Raw genomic sequence first — 18478 nt, 5'->3', positions numbered from 1 at the left:
CCGTAGGGTCCGACCATAAACGTATAATATATAAACCGCGCGTTCCCACTCTCTTCTTTGTTTCGGCAACATCAAATTTTAGAAAGAGAGCTTATTTTCATGGTAGTTTCTTCTTTGTCTAATGACGCGTGATGAGGGAAAGAAATCAATCAAGACATGTCAAATGCAGTATTAAATTTTGGTCGTATTAAATTTTGGCCCCACTCTTGTTATTGATAAACAGAGAAACTAACATCATGAAAGCATGTTATCTCCTTCTGAAATTTCAACTTTTTGGCCAAACGCGAAGTCTATGTATTTTATGGATCCGACACAGAATGCCCCGCGGAATGGCGAGGGCGACCGGGCATACGAATGGTACGGGATATCTCGCGGAGCATGGGACCGGGAGGATATACGCCATGGGAACGCGGCCTGATAATGTTACGGGCTGGCTGCTGATGCTGGCGCGCTGCCGTGGCTCGTTCACTCCGTCCGTCCGTCCGTCCGTCCGTCCGTTGCTCGTTCGTTCGGTCGGTCGGTCGGTCTGTCGCACTCGGCGAAGCAATAGCCCGGGCTAAATATAGCCGGCGATAAACACAAGCAGTTAGTGAGCCGCGTTCGTGTAGCGCCGCGTCGGTATCCTTGGATATACATACATACACGAGACGAGCGACTCGAGGAGCGGCACAAATCGCCGAACGAATGAATAAACATAGGCGGCGACGAGTGCTTCACCGAGACCCCGTGTGATATAATGATATTTCATTGGCCCGTTCGCCAATAATGCACTTTTCGCGCTTTCGGAGCACGAGTCTCTTTCTCAAGTTTCGCACTGTTTCAAGTTTGACACTGAAATTGCATTGACATTATATTCGTATTACACGAGTCAAGCTGAAAATACGAAGAATGCGATTGAAAGAAAGCGGGCATTTGCATAATGTACGCTTTCGTAATTTTTTGCAAGATAATTTACCATCCTTTATATTTGACGATAATAGATATAATACTTAAATATAGCTTAGATAAAAAAGTGATGCTACAGAATTAATTATTTTTCGTTTTCAAAGGGAAAGATAAAAGCTCTCACATTTAGAACAAATATAATAGAATAAAAGCTAACATTTAGAATAAATATAATAGAATCTGATATCGATATGATTACAATAAATACAATAATTACTATTTATTTGACACAAAAATATAACATACGGTTAATCAGTTAAATGATAAAAAACGATATATATGTTTTATCTGTAATAACTATAAATTTAATCCGTAAAAAAGTTCTAGTATCTGAAATATATAAATTTATGAATAATATAAATTAAAATTAAAATTAGGTTTTATTTGTAATTAAAAAAATTATTATTTCTCAAAATATTTTGCTTCAAATTAACGTAATATCCGAGATGTTTCAAACTTTACGCGTTTCTCGTTAATTTCAGTACATATGACTCAAGTTATATATAACTACAACTTAATAAGTTTCTAACTTTAAATCAAAAATTTTGCAAAAATTTGATTGCGAAAATTTTAAATTATTTTTAAATAGATTTAAATATTTTTTAAATTATTTTTCACAAATTAAGATTCTACTAAAAATTATTTGAAATAGACAGGATTTCTTACGCGTCTATCTAATTCTAAAACTTAATTTGAACAAAATGTGTAAAAATCTTTCTCTTAGATTTTTAATTACTGGTAATTTAAAAATTATTAGTATTTTGACAAACTACAAACTTTACAAAGAAAAGAACTTTTAAATTTTAACCATGGAAAATAGAAGTTATAAATTTAAAATAACCTGCATAAATAATTTTGTACATGTACATTTAATATACATTTATGCATTTTTCAGACAAAGTAGTAGATAAAGTTATTCTCCTCTTTTTCCTCATTCTTTCTCTTTCTATCTTTCTCTACAATATAAATATTAGATTTGAAATAATCTTTGAAAAAAATTGTCTAGAGCAAAAATTGTAAGTATTAATAATTAAATATTCACAAATAAACAAAACGGACTAATTGAACCAAGCACAGTAATTAAAATGCAAATTAATTCTTTTTTTCGATTTATTAATTATTCAAAGTAATTGAAGTCGAGCTATTTTGAATATTTAATAAATCGCATTAAAAGAAAAAGAATTAACTTGCTGTGATTATCCCACTCAATTAGCTTATTTAGCATCAATGTTTTCAACTTCATATATTTAAGAAATAAAATTACATCAAAGCATTAAAATAAATTCTTGCTTTATGTTCAATGTATCATGCCAAAGTCTAAAGTCAATATATTTAAGAAAAATGCAATTTGCGATATCAAATAATACAATTTATAAACATAGGGTGAAGTATTAACAGTAATTATTCTTTTATTCCTTCTATCCGCGATACCAATTATCTTTCTGTTTTATCATTTCAACGAATCAAGACAATCATAGTACAATTAATTATGATACTTCCTCATTCATACAGTTTTCTATTAGTGGCGATATTATAACGGATAGATCGAAAATACATGCGATAATTTTACTCAACTAGTTTGATAAATTATTCGCGCTGTTGCGTCTATTAATTATTTCACAAGTTATCAGCGACACTTGAAATTATATTCAGAGCGGAATGTTAGTGACACTCTTAAACGCGACGAGTTTAACCGACGACAAATTGAAATGATTGCGAGTGAGCTGTCTCGTTAAAATCGCACGCACTTTGTACTGCAACTTGGAAAGACATCTCGAGTTGCGCTCTAAAGATTTCACGAGCTTCACGAACGTAATTAACTAATCAAGATCATCCCGCGAAATCAAGCCACGCATAAATTCTCACACGTGCACGAGTGCTGCTTTAAGATAAACTATAATTTGTGTATATTAAACTAAGATATGTGACAAGATAAAATCATATACAATTATTTAGACTACTGATTATCATAAAAAAATTTTTTACAATCTACAACTCTTTTAATTTATGCAATAGCTGTGTGAAAAATGTAGGATGTGAAATTGGACACAATGATTTATCATCAGACAATTGGAATCGAATTCGCGATGGATATTACAAAGATCGAGATTGAACCACTATCTATTCCTGGAACGAGGCTACAGAATTGCCGTAAAAAATTATCTATCACTTTGCTTCCCTTCACTCGTCTGTAGCGAGTAAGAGTGAAAATATTTAAAATTGATAAAGAGACAATACACTCTCTCATTGTGAAGAATAACATATTTAATCGACTAAGAAACCTGGCTTTCTCGTATAAAAATCATAGACAAATCGGCGTAAAACTATAAATTTGTAACAAAATTTTCACCATCTATTTTTGTTACATTTGTCAATGTTCAATTTTTCTTATATTTTTATACGGTAATTAAATTAATAAAGTAAGAATGTTTTTTGAGAATCTAATTGTAAAATTTTGCAGGAGATTTTAGAGACTTCAAATACTAATAAATAAATATGTAGATTTTTAAATAAAATATTTGTTTACACGACATAGAATTTTTTCTACACATTAAATTACAATTATTAAATTAAATTACAATAACAGTTATTAACTGGTTTTATTAAATGATTCTTTGTTTTTAACGATAGTTACGAAAACTACTACCAGTGTTATTCTTGGCAAGAAGTGTAACAGCTGGACTGATCTCATTATCGTGAACGCGGAAGCAATGATGCACGAGGAACATAATTTAACCTTGCACGGGTTCTTAGAGAAGCATTTGCGATCTACTCAACTATTCATTATTGTTTCGCCACAATAAAGCTGCCGCTCGCAGTAAGAAGGTGTGCTGATGAATCAGACATCCATTGCAACGTATTCATCGAATTATGATATTTTCCATTTTATTCCGTTTTTATATGTATAATGACCGATCATCTACGCTTCATCTACAGGATGTTTCTCTCCAAAAAAACAGAATATTTTTTTCGCTAAAAAGATCTTGCATTAATTATTATAATTTTGAGTAAGTGAATATGTTATATTTTATTTAACATACTATACACGTGTTTAAATGAAGAAAACGGATATAAAAGTACTCATTTATTCGTGTTATTACTCTTCGAATCTTCGGATAACGGAATTTTTTTTCGAGAAATATATTTATTTGTGCGTGACACGACAGATACTGAGACACTGTCATAAAATAAAAGAAGTATTGTTGGCGGACCATACATTCTTGTTAACCAAATGAATACGCGTCTGTACGTTAGGCCCATAATTGGTGGCAGCCAATTAAGGGTTAATTGAGTGTATTTTAGCCTGAAACCGACTTCATCGTCGTCACTTAAGACAGCACCCGCATGAAACCGAAAAGCCGATGATATAGCTAATACTGATCTATACTAATACTGATCAAATTTTTTTTTGTATAGCAACTAGTTTCTCATTAATCATCCCGTATAAATAATTAGAAATGCATTTTGTCATACCAATAGCGCCTGTTTTGATGGAACAAGTATATATTTTTCTATATGACATATATAAATGACTAATGATGATAAATAGCGAATAAACTAATAGCATGACAGAGAGTTATTCCTACTCAGAAATCTACTGTCAGAAATAGATACAAGAAGGTAGAATTAGAAACTAGAATTCGTTTCAATGTCGAGGTGTATTAATAATTTTCAAGAAATAAACAATGAAAAGTTCAGAAAATAAATTTGTGAAAATAACGATAATTTATGATTCATTCAATTTTAATATTTTTTTGTACAAACTTTATTTTTATGGATTTTTTATTTGTATGCAGAAGTTAATTATATATCTCAGAGAAGCAGGAAACTGCTAAATATAACTCCGTTGGCTAAAGATTTCGAGAAATTACGACCGGTTCATTAATGCCTGAATATATTTAAATGTTATTGCTGCAGACAGCTATATTTCACGTTTATCTGTAACTGTACGCTATCGATCATAGTCATTCCGTTATAATGAACGCCGAGTTATTTGGATGATTTCTTGCGAAGGAGTATTGATATTAATTCAATCTTACTACTGCGCATTAGTCGCGCAATGATTAGACAAAAAGATTGATTGGATATTATGCACTTCGTGTTTCTGAAACTCGAACGCAGTCAAGTGCGGAAAGTAGAGCACTTAATTGACCTCAGACATCGTGAGAAATTTTTTTCTTTCGTTATTACGATCATATTTACATTAATAAATAATACAAGTCGACGTCTTTCTAGTCTATCGACAGTGAATTAATCGGAGGATCACCTTGGCGTTATTAATACAATATGTGTACTTATAGCATTTTGTTCTGAATCATGACAATCGGTTTCTGCTCTTTTTCCCGAAATAATTGCATATTATTATTATCTTTTCTTAAAAAAAAGAGATAACAACATTCTACGAGACGTCCGTGTGTGTGTGTGTATGTGTATGTGTGTGAGTACAAGTCATTAGACTGATATCGGCTATAAATATATCGACGATATAAAAATAGACGAGCGTGATAAGGATTCGGAACAAGAAGAAAGTATCCCGGATGGCACGTCGTCGGAGCGGAAATCCGGCTATTGCTAAAACGAGATAGACCGATGACGCGTTTATCTAACAGGTTCCATCGTAACCGTTTGTTTGCTCTGTCCGATTTTTATCAATATTCCCCGACAACGTCGCGCTCTCGTTCGCTCGCCCGTTCGCTCGCTTGATTTCGCGCGACGCGTATAAATATTAATCGATCCTGTTTGTGCAATATTACACGCACTCACTCTTTTTTCCACGCAATACAAATATACACGTGCGCAATGATGATAATGATGATGATGATGATGATGAAGCAAACACCGAGGCTGGACTCTCGCCCGCGCGAAACCTGTATTTCTCACGCGCCGCGCTCGCTCGCTCGCTCATTCTTCCATTCTGCCGTTCTAAAAATAGATTTGCACGCGCGAAAGCGCGACTAGTTTTCCGCTCATAATGAATGGATCACTCGTCGCAGCATCGACATATGATTTAATTCGTAAATCCTTTTCTTCTGGGAAACTAACCGCCATTGTTTTTTTTTTCTATTTCGAAACATTGAGATCGGTAGTGGAATAAAATTTAATATTTGGAATATACAATTTATATATTGATTTATATAGTTTTTTCTTTCTGTACAATTTTTTTTAATTGCTTACATTAATGAGTAGAAAAAGAGTTTTAAAAAAAAAACAAGTTTAGATTTTTTGCACAAATATGGACGCGATGTGTATGTGTGTGTCTATATAAAATCAAATTTTAAATCTCATTTAATTCTGTAATTTGATAATTTTATTTCTTTTTTCAACCTTAATAAAAGTTGAAAATTTAGGTATATCTCGAAAAGTATTAAATATTAAAAATTATATTATGTATTAAAAATTTGACTTATCATAAATTTTATTTATCGAAAAATCAATTTCATGTAACTTATTATTAGATACTCCTGACTAAAAGACATTTTGCGTAGACTTTATAATTAAGAGAAAATAAATAGAAAAGTAGCTTTAATATGTCCCATTATCGAGATACTAGTCAGGAGCGATGATCTCTCGAGCGCGGGATACAAAATCGAGATAGGAGACGACGCAAAAAGAGGACGGAAAGCAATTATCGCGCACTCGTCTCTGGCTCGTGTAACCGCAACCGGTTTTCCATCTCTGACGACAGTGTTTGATTATCATTCGCACGATTTTTCACGTGTATCGTCCAACTGTCGCGAAATGTCCAATTAAATGGCCGGCGTGTTTATCATCGTCTCTTGCTTGTTTGGTGCATCGACGTCTGTGCGTAAGTAAGCAGGCCGTTCCCTCGGCTATTCTGTCACATTTCTTTGCATCTTTCTTCCTCCCCCCCCCCTCTCTCGTAACGTCGCGATATATTTAAACGGTGATAATACGACGAGCGAATCCTATCGATCCCGGCAAAACCGGTATTCTCACGCTCCGCTCGTTCGTCCGTAGCTAAAGATAGCACTCGTTTCAATACTCGCCGAAGGATGCTGGATGTACGCTCGATTCCCACTCGTTCAGAAAAATCGACTAAATTGGTCGACAACACACACAGTTATATGAGGATCGTTACACAATCTTATTCGAACGCGTTAAATATGTATGATAGAGGCGTAACATTTTAATTCACGAGAGAATACACTTATTTATCTCTCATTTCATCTCTGTTGCATAATTAGAATACGAGTGAATTTACATGGAATGTATTAATAGAACACTATATTAAACACGGATAAACTTCTATCGGATTTTTCATCTGTTTTACATTTATTAATATGTTGTAACAATCTCTCTCTTTGATAAATACTCTTATCAAGAGTAAATTAATTATGTAACAGATTCTTATATTCAAGTAAAATTAGATTAAATCAGATTTTAAGTCGTACACGTTATAATAAATAACTATGTAATAAAAAGAAATTCTTCTTCGAGAGGAAAAATAAAATACATTTGACATATATTGCGATCAAGCTAATTCTGATTAGAATGGGAAATTTTAATATCGCGAATTCCTGCTGATTTTAGTTTCAACGGGATATTTTTCTAAAACAAAAATTGCCTTCGTCATCGAAGGAGATATGCTACGTGATATTGACGAAAATAAAATAAAATAAAAAAGAAATAGAAAAAGATTGAAGCTGATGAAAAAACGCACACGACATTCTCGCTTTGCAGTGATTTATTATTTAATGGCCGGACATAATTAAGGGGATTCGTGATAAGTTGCCAACGTCTAATGGAAGTATAAGATTTGATTTAGAAGCCGAATAGAGAAATAGAGAATGTCGCGGTGAGATGCGAGCGGGAAGCTAATGAACCGGTGGCGACCGATGAATCGTCATTCGACGATTATTAAATGAGACGAGCAATTAAAAGGATTTAACGATCGCCGAAGTGCGCTCACGCTGGAAGAAATGTATCCAACGTCTGTTGATAGTTTTAAGTGGCCATTTCAAGTTTTCTCGTACACATATATCACTGATACTGAAATTACCGATATTTTTTGTCGCCGACAAAGGGAGAAACGCAATTAGGGATCTCGATGGATTTTATTTGGATTCACAATCAATGCATTAATTTCCTCGTCGTCGATGGCAAAGAATTGTCCGTTTTAATCACTTTACGAAATATATGTCTACCTGCGATTTTCATGAAAGAATAAAACAAATCTAGATATTTTTATAAATATTTTCTCAAATTTTTATATCATTAAATTTACCTTATGAAAGATTATATATATTTATTAATTTTCTCTCCATTTAAAGTACATGTTGCAAAAGCCAAGAAAGGAATATAAAGGAAAAAATAACATAAAATATAAATACAATGATACAAAAATTTTGCACTGAAGATCGTCCTGGTTTTACCTCCGACAGTATTTAAAGGCGATTATTTAATTAAAAAGATTTAATCGATCGTCTTGACAGTCGCAAAGAGACATATTGTTACTGGCCTTCGAGAACGAAAGAGAAAAGTCCAGATCGAAGCAATGTTGGGCTGACACGGAGCAACGCGACGCGACGCGATGCGACTCATGCGGACCAGGTAAGTGTCCGCATGAGTGCATCACGCAGACTACGTTATAAATAGACCGCGAAGGTCAGGGGAATCAGCAGTTTTCATGCAAATGCACCGGCCGTACAATAATATGTGGCGGTGAGAACCGTCTGGATCGTCCCGAGAGTCACACGTGTGTTTTCCGATCCTTCAATACTCTCTAATAACTCTATAAATTCGATAGCCTACACTCTTCACTCTTGCCATTGCATGTCAAAATACATTTGTCATTATTCGCAAATAAACACCAGCGTTGGCGACAGCTGGCTCGCAAAACGCAGCAGCATTTTGATAGCCACGCGGAATCGCTTTTTCGATTTGTAGGTCGTCATCGTCCTCCGCGCGACGCGATCAACAGGTGGTTGCAGTCGATGTACACGTGCGAGCAAGCTTGTGTCACGAGCGCACACAGCAGTGTTTACTTGTCGAAAGTTCTCACAGCGGTTTGTATACCTCGTACGCCTTACGAGAGATATCTGCTACCGCAAAGGTGGGCATTGAGGCTCGCTGTCCACCTACGGACATGTACCTAAATGGATGCCTCGATGTGAACGACGCGCAGCAAAAGATGACCCACGCAATCGAGTTGCTTGCTCGACACTTGCGACATAAATACGGAAAATGCATCTATATGTATGCGTGTACTTTTCTAAGGTTCGAGTATTGAATTTCTGCATTACAATTGTTGATTTATATAATCATATGGTGCTACAAATGTGACTAATCCTTTTTAAAAATAGCATCGCGTGATGCTAGATAAAAAATTCTTTTAAATTATCTTTTTTTTCCTTTTACGTACGTGGTCGGAGTATCGTATGCATCCGCATATGTTCATGCAGCTATACATTAACGAGTTACTTAACACGCGATGTCGAATATTTTTTGTAGAGTAAGCAATTTTCCTAATTTCTTCCAATAAAAAATGTTGCAAATTTAATAAATTTTCCATAATTAAAAAAGCGTTTTTCATAAATAAATACTCATTTTATTTATAATTTGATAGCACATGCTATCGACGAGATATAAAGTGTGTCGGAAATTATTAATTTATTTATATTTTTTTTTTCATAAAATAAAAATAGAAAAATTCTGCGCAGACTTTTACGATTCCTTTTAATTTTGCGAATATATAAAAAAAGTGTTAAGAGAGAGAAAGAGAGAGATTTTACATATAATATATTAATCATTTAAATTTTTTCTTTTTTTTTTTTTTGAAATTTAAAAGAAGTAACAATCAAGTATATCAGAAATAAACACTGCAAAAAATAAAAACTGTTATACATTACATATATATAATGTATAACAGGTTTTATTTAACATGTATTATATATATATATATATATATATATATATATATATATATAATACATGTTAAATAAAACCTGTTATACATTATATATATATATATATATATATATATATATAAACTGTTATATATTATATATATAACAGTAAAAAAATTAACTATACATAATCTTAATGTTTCGTACGTGTTCGCAGGCATAAAATCCGCTGCTGAGACGGCAATAGAGAGAAAACAATCTACCGGAAATGGGACACGTAAACGCGACAAACATCCGTCCGTAAACGGCGAAACGCGAACGGTGAGAAAAAAATTCCGTTGCTCGACGAAATTTAACTACGCGTTCCAATGCGAAGAACAAGACTCCCCCCTGTTGAAGGAATCCGCACAAATTTGCGGCGCGATTTCTGCCAGCAAACGACGAGTGAAACTAGGTGAAAGTAAATGTAGTGGTCCTTCTCCTTATGCTTATGCACTGTCCCTCACGTGCCAAGAGAAGGGCCACTTACATTCCCTCACTTGCAATCGCCCCCGATCTTTTCTCTTTCTCTTCTTGTACCAAAGAATAAAGATTTCTGTATCAAAAGAATCGATGCCGTTCAATGTGAGTTTTTTTTTATATTTTGACTCGCTCGTCATAATCTCTTTATAAATATGACATTTGTACTTTTACGAATTCAAAATTTTCATTGGTCCCTTTCTTCTTGTGACATTTCAAAAAAAGAAATCAATTTTCTTATCCTGTTTTTCATCGATCGTTTGCGTTTTTTTTTCGTCATTACGAATTAACATAAATTATCTAAAGGTCTTTTCAGCGTTCGAATATCATTTTCTGTATATTCCAGAATGTGTCTTCCACTGGGTACTCTTTAAGTCGCGATTAAGATTCTTCCTTCTCGCGTCATAATTTCTCATCGACCAATCAGCTGGTGGACTTAAAGTTAATCGTAGAAAAGATTTATATCTACGGGTTACCTCGTCGAAGCTGATTGCGATCGAGACTTTCCACAGCGATATATAACTGTGCACAGTGGACGGCTTTTCCATTGTCGATTCATTCGGTTCATTTCACGAGGGATCTCTGCCCCCTGACGCGGCGACTTTCATGAAAACATATGTTTGATTTGATACTCGTTTTATATCGTGCAAATTACGAATAATTTTCTAACATGAATCTAAAATCGCGTACGATAAAAAAGAGAGAAAGAGGAAGAGAGAAATACCAATATATTTTCTTGCGCTGAAAAGATCTGTGATAGACATGTTTACTGAGAGAATTAAATTTGACACAATCCCAATTTTATATTCAACTTATTGTTAGCAACATTTTTTTCACTTTTATTTAATTATAATTAATTATTATTGCTCAAGGAAACATTTTCAGGCATCTTTAAATTTAGCACAATGAAATATATTTAATTACTTCTCCTTAATATTAATTTATATCGAAAGATAATAACAACATTCGCGATATTGAAATGTCACTTTCAATTTGCATGCGTAATATCGGTTGACAAAGCACACGTGCCGTTGGTCGTCGTATCAATTCATCTCGTTTGAAACGCAAGATTATTATTTTACATAAGCTCAGGAACGCCAATAACTTTAATCGCCGCGCGACAAGAAAGAAAAGAGGAAACGCGAAGTTAGTGGAAACGGCGGTAGAATGTCAAAGCAAAATTCTCAAACTGTAGATGCATATACGCACGTGTTTATACGCGCGTGTGTGCGATTGCAGGTGATGCGATTATACGATTGGCATTGCCGGAATGTTGTTAAGTAGCTGGATTCGTGACTTTGTGGCGAAGCATGGTCGCGCATCGCTGAAGACCCGAGGCTAATTTTCCGTGGCTTAACGTGCTTAGGTTTCTTGACTTTCCGGCTTGCGCGAATCTTTTTCCTTTAGAATAGATTACAGAGACGGGACTACAGTTGCGCCTAAATATACGAGGCTTATAACAATGATTGTTTCGTTGGGTATACTTTATTATAGCGATCGCATTGAAAAATAATCTTACTGCCTTTGCGTAATGACGTGCGAAAATTAAAGAATATATAGTATTATATTTAATATGTTTTGCTGAATTACTGTAATAATGTTTCATAATAGAGCATATAATATCCGCAAAATATTCGTATTTATCAGAAGTATTATATGCAACATAATGTTCTGTTAATTAAATTTTTTGTATTTTATAATCTCATTAAAAATGTTCATTTTTCCAGTAATTTAAAAAATTTTTTAATACACCTGCGCGAACATATATATGTCGCAATCAATTTAACGTCTAAATTTAAACTGTCAGTCTATCTAAAAGCTTATATAGAAGTTTCCGGTAGTCTATAAATTGAAAAGTCATGTCAATTAAAGTTACATAAGTTTAATATCACTAGCAAATATATCGTTCAGAACATATATCTTTATCGTTTTGAAATTTTCTGGTTCATAAAATTTTATTATTTTATATAATATATCAAAAAATATTCATATATAAAATAATATAATTAGTTAATAATTCATTGTTATACTACACTATTTTTTATCATACGATAGTAATTTTAAAACTTATGTAATATTGCAAAACATATGATAAAGATCTGTGACTCAGATTATTCTTGCTTCGTGATTGCCGACTACTTTTCGGAGAAATCATAAGTAGAGAAAAAACAACGTAACCTTCATTTTTAAACTAAAAACGATTGACTGAGTCGCTTTGATAAAATGTGTAGCGTGTAATAAGTGCGATTTGTTACATGTACTGTCACGGTTAATTAAATTTATCCAGTTCACAGCGCATATACTCGATGAAATTTCCCTTCATAAAAATAAAGCACACTCGCGTTCTTATTATAATTTTGTGGACAGCATTTCTGAAGTTTATTTTCTACATTTCAATTTTCCTTCCGCGTTAAATATCATCTAAAATGAATTTCGCGAGTCGGCGAGCGCGACGATATCGAATCGAATCCGCGATTGCGTGTGCTCCGTGACGTTGCACGCATATCGTAGCAGCTCACGCACGCATGCACGCATGCACGCACGCACGTCCCAGAGCGCACGGCCCGTAATTATATTGTCACGCCGCGGGTGTTCAATTTGTCGAGCGCACCTCCGCCGTCACCTCCACCACCTTCGTAAGGTGGATCTCTCTTCCCGAGAGGGACGGTCGGCGCGGCTCCAAGACTCGGTCCCGTCAGTGCCCTACAACCCCATGGTTCTCACGCCGGCAAAAAACAGTTTTCAGCCGGTTTCTCTGTGCGAGTCCGCACGAAATCATCGGTAACGACGCGTCACGAAGTTCCGACCATTTATTTCTCTTCTCTCTCTTCTCCCCTCTGATAATAACGTTTTTTTTTTGGTCTCTCATTACAATCACATTGAATTATAGCAGAATCAAAAGTTATGTAATTTTTTTTCTTGCAATATACGTCAAAGTAAATTATCTTTCTTGCTATACGTCAAAGTAAATTATTTTTTAAAAATTGTTTTTTAATGAGCAATATCGTTCGCATTAGCGCACATAGATAAATTATAATTCCTTTTAAAAATCCCCTTTTTTCCTTTTAAAAATAATCGAATTTGCATATGTTTTTTATTTTCAATAAAAATGAGTTGACAAGTTAATTTTTAACTAATATCTACGAAGCAAAAAGAAAATCTTCGATATTTTTTCTGTTATCGAACATTTAACGATAGCATACGAAGAAATTTGTTTTGACGTATTTTAATTACATGCAATATGACTAAGTATCCTCATAGTTTGTTTTTAATTAATAAGCGTAATACTTTCAATAACCTGTCTAAATAAATAAAAAATACTTGTAACAAAAAAAATATTTAAGTCTGATTATTAGCTCTATATTATTATTATTAAAAATATTAATACTCTATTAATATTTTTTTTATACGTAGTAATATAAATTTTATGCATTTAAAATATATGGAAAAGAATTATCTTATATATTCTAGATAAAAAAGGTAGCTTATATATTTTCAATTTTACTCTGAAATCTGAATAAAATCAATATTCCGCGAAACGAGATAATGCACTCGTGTAGAGTTTACTGTTAGTATTTCATACTCATTGATACATACTATTAATAAGTACATACTATTAATAACATACATACTATTAATTAATATTCCGCGTAATAACTGTAACATTCATTAATATACTTATTAACGCATGTTCATGTTTATTAAGCATGTTCATGTTTATTAAGCATGTTCATGTTTATTAACGCATGTGACAGAATCAAACAAAAAGATATTGAAAATAAAAATGTATAATTTACTCACATAACTGAGCATAGGTATATTGCGTGATTGAGCGACTATCGCCTCGACGTGGCAGGAGCCTTCCGGTCCGAAAAAGGCCACGACCCCCTCGCAAATCATGTCGATCATTGCACTGGTAGCATCGGTAGTTTCTCCCCTCGTGTCGTTCCATCGCATCACCAGCTTCACATTCGGCAAAATGTTCTCATCGTTGTTGACCTGATACACAATGAGACTATCCGTTAGTTCCAAGCGAAAATGAAATTTCGAGATATAGGAATTTCTTTTTGACATTTTGCACACAAAAGAAAACAGAGATCAAGCTTTAATTATTCTAGCTTGCCTCTTTGAAAATTCGCCTAACAATATTTTATCTAGATAGAAAATTGAATTGAAAATTATTTTTATAATTTTCAATACAATTTTCTATCTAATTAATTATTTTTATAATTTTTTACAATTATAATATAATATTTGTATAGTAATATTTGCACAAAAAAACTTTACGTCAATCCCACCGGAACTTATTTAATGAAGTCATTTTCTAACCATAAACTTTCATTGTGCAATAATTATGGCTTCATTGTTCATGCAATTACGTGATAAAAGTTTATCGCAATCGATTCTACGGTGAAGTTTATCGGTTTGTATTACAATAAATGCGAGAGAGGTTCACATGTATGTGCGATACACATGTATGTGTCATAATAGCTGACTCGGCGTGTATTGCCCATGGTATCCCGTCGTCTTATTGCTTGATGCGCATTCCTATCGGTTCATCCGGTATATCCGACTCGCGTCCACATCATATACTTTGTTATTATGCAAATTCGAATTCCAGCAAACAATACTTTTCCGCGTAGAGTCACTTCGACGACGTGCCAATTTACATGCCTGGCGAGCTGAAATTATAACCGTCAGCAGCCATCGTTGAAAAAAGTTCGCACACGTGCGATAAACCCTTTTGCGCTGTCGCGATTCTATTGTGCGCTCTAACACAACTTAGAAGAGATCTGTGTATCAGGTTGTAGTCGCACAGTCAGCGGAATAAATCTATTCGAACTATACCATAAATACACAGAGAAAAATATTATTTATTTTAAGTATATCATAAGTTTGTATATCCGCAAATATATCATAAGTTTACCACAAGCATTAAATTTAATTGAATATATTCTGAATTTTAATAAGTGCCGTATTTTAGTGAAGAATATTAAATTAAAACAAAAATTTGGTTTGCTTACTACAAGAGTTGACGTAAAGTAAGTTTGATTTTTCTTTGACACAATTTTACAATATTCTTGAAGAGAAAATAAATTCTTCCTTTGAGTACATGATAATGAGGATTTTGTAACACTTGTGATGAGTATATTTTAAGATTATTATCAAGAATATATTCTTTGTTGAAGGAAACTATTACCTAAAAGAAGAAAAATAATTTGAGTAATCGTATCGCTTTTCTTGGCAGTAGAATGATATTTTTCTCTGTGTACGCAGATAATCAGGTTACGATACATATGAAGATATCGATTATTGTTAACAGAATTCAGCTCACAGAAATTTTGTAAGGAAAGTATACATTTTTAACTTCCATTCATAGAAATGTAGGAATAATGTACCAGCTATCAAATTTTGAATTTTATGGATATGATTAAAATAAGTGCATTGCAAATGACGTCAAATAATTGATTATCCGATTATTATAGAACTTATAACAATAATATGATAGATAAATAACAATAGAGAACTCATAACAAATAAAATTTTAAAATATATGTAAAAAATGTTTTCAAAATTGAAAAGAATATTTTTAATTTTTAAGTTAAACAATTTCTCTCCGAATGTAAAAATTCCAAGTTTTTGAAAATGCAACTTGCATTGACTCAAAAATTGCAAAACTCTGATTTGTATAATTTTGCATTTTAAGAAATTTATCTACTCGATATTATTTTTTTTCATCTGATATTGATTTATTTACTTTATAATGTAGATGATGGAATTGTTAGTTTACGTAATTGAATTCGTTTGCAATATATATACATATCATGAATAGGAACTAGATATTATTCCATGTATTACAATTATATATCACTATATATATTCTGCATTCATGATTTTTCTTATACGATTTATTAATGTTATATCCAAAGTAAGAGGTTCATCATTAGATTCGTGATATCATATAATTATCTTGTGAGATCAATTGACGCGTTCAAAGCATATACATGCGTTTTGCAGAAATTTCTTAGTACATAAAAGATGAATAATACTAGGTACAAAGGTAGGATCAATTTGACAATTTCATCAGTCATTTCCATGAAATATTTATAGAATGAATTGCTAATGAAATGTAATCAAATAAATCACATCGTGGAGAGGCAAAACATACATGATTGAAACATAAATAATAATTTTAAATTTATATAAACGCGTGTGGGTCATTAAAAGAATATTCCATTCACTATAAGTTATTACATTACTTAACAAAGCTTATCATCTGGTAAACCAAAGTGATTTTACATTTTAAAAATTTTATTCATGGTTGTGAGAAATAAACGAAATAATAATATTGATTGAAGGAAAATAAAGAAAAAAATTAAGTGATAAAGAAAAACATATTTTAATCCTATCGAAAAGCAACTTCCATTAAAGAGCAAAAAACATTTATATGTTCACAAAAGATTTCGCGACACACAGCAATATATGAATCTCTCAAAAGCCGAATTGATTCCCTTCACTTTTATAAATTCCTTAATTTTAGCATCACAAAGCATTGATTATGCGCTTGATACTGAAATAAAATAACAAAATAAAATAAAATAAAATTGAAGTTGAGATCAGTTTAGCTTCCGAGATGCTCACATGACAGCGTCATGAATTTGTGCAGTCTTCGCTTGTTACAGCACCGTTAAAGCGGTTTCATGAAACCCTACAAAAAAACATTACTCTTCCCGTTGAATGCCTGGCATTCCTGATTTTGCATGTGCTGCATACGCAAGTGCGTGCAAAATAATCACATTTGTAGCGCGTAATTTGCATATCAACGTTATATCTTTACGGGAATGGATGCTGATGCACTGTTAATTTTCATATTTTTCCAAATCGTAACAGCTGCGAATTTATATATCGGAGAAAATATATTTTTCTTTACAGAGAATTAAAATACAAACATATGCAAAATACGCTGTGTTAAATAAAAGCTATTCGAAAAAATACGGCAATTATCGCCCCGTAATCACTTTTCGATTCTCTATTCAGCGAGCACCAGGTTCGACCCGTGAATTCAGTCTGCTTTTTAACGCTATATCTCGTACTTCATTCCGTTATAATCGTAGCGGGGCAAAAAATTCTGCTCTCTGGCGCAGTGAAAGTTCGGCGTTTCGCGTTCCTCCTTAATCGCCGTTCATTTAAATTACACTTCCTTCATCAAGAGTCAGGTCAACAGTAGCAACGTAGCGCGCCGGCGCGGTTTATTATTTATTAATAGAGATCGACTTTACACACGGGCAATTTACAGGCGCGCATGTGGACCGCGTTATCCACCCGCGAACGAATATTATGATTGAAATTTGCGCGTTTAAAAGAGCCAAGTGCGCCGCGCCCATTATGGCTGTTCTCTCGCGTCGATTATGCGAAATTGCCAATTAACACTCTATTTACAAATATACCGAGCCGAGTGAAACTAGTTTACATTCGTAGAAGTGCGTATACGACGAATGCAAATTCCGCGATTTTTTTTTCTGCTTTACCCGCGGGCGAAACGCCTAGATTAGCGCGAGCGCGTAAGGTGGTTCTGTAACACCTGTATCCTGCACTTGCGATCGCCGTGACCGAACCGAATATTAAGGACGATTCACACACGTGTGATCTGATAGCTTTGCATAATCATTAAACATAATATTATTAAACTTAAATATTATTTTGTTAAGTAACAACTTGACGTGTGCTATAAAGGTCTATGTACATTATACGAAATGACACGACGGTCTTTTGTTGTCGTATGAACGTATTGTGAAACTATTTTCCATACTCAATATTAAAAAATAACGGTCATTGTTTTCGCTTCTCAATTCAATCTAATGTTGATTTTAATGTTGATTTCTAAATGAAATTGCATTTTTTTAAACTAAAATGTTTTTTAGAATCGAATTTGCAATAAATAAAATTCGCTTGAACAGTAAGAAAGAAAAAAAAATATGATTGTTGGGAATGTTATATAGAGAATAAGCAATATTTCAATTATGTAAAAGTTCAAAGAATCGTTATGCATTCAAAAATTATTAATTATTTAAATTTATTGCCTTTTATTCTCTATTTTTTAATTAATTAAACATAGTATAAGAGATTAGATTATCCATTGAATAAAA

The 18478-nt window shown here is 33.2% G+C and overlaps 1 protein-coding gene across 2 annotated transcripts in view; it reads right to left on the bottom strand.

Annotated features, from left to right (window-relative positions):
• Positions 1 to 18478, bottom strand: part of LOC105250113 (receptor-type guanylate cyclase Gyc76C) — a 70548-nt gene that overhangs the window by 16333 nt on the left and 35737 nt on the right. For both annotated transcript variants that reach the window (XM_011256050.2, XM_025414445.1), the window contains one exon: positions 14133 to 14330. In XM_011256050.2, coding sequence (XP_011254352.1) covers positions 14133 to 14330 — 198 coding nt within the window. The remainder of the gene's footprint in view (positions 1 to 14132; positions 14331 to 18478) is intronic.

The sequence above is a fragment of the Camponotus floridanus genome, unplaced genomic scaffold (genome assembly GCF_003227725.1).
Source record: "Camponotus floridanus strain SB8 unplaced genomic scaffold, Cflo_v7.5 scaffold80, whole genome shotgun sequence".
Lineage (NCBI taxonomy): Eukaryota > Metazoa > Arthropoda > Insecta > Hymenoptera > Formicidae > Camponotus > Camponotus floridanus.
Note: the sequence above shows the minus strand (reverse complement) of the source record. Positions and strands in the feature narration are given on the sequence as shown.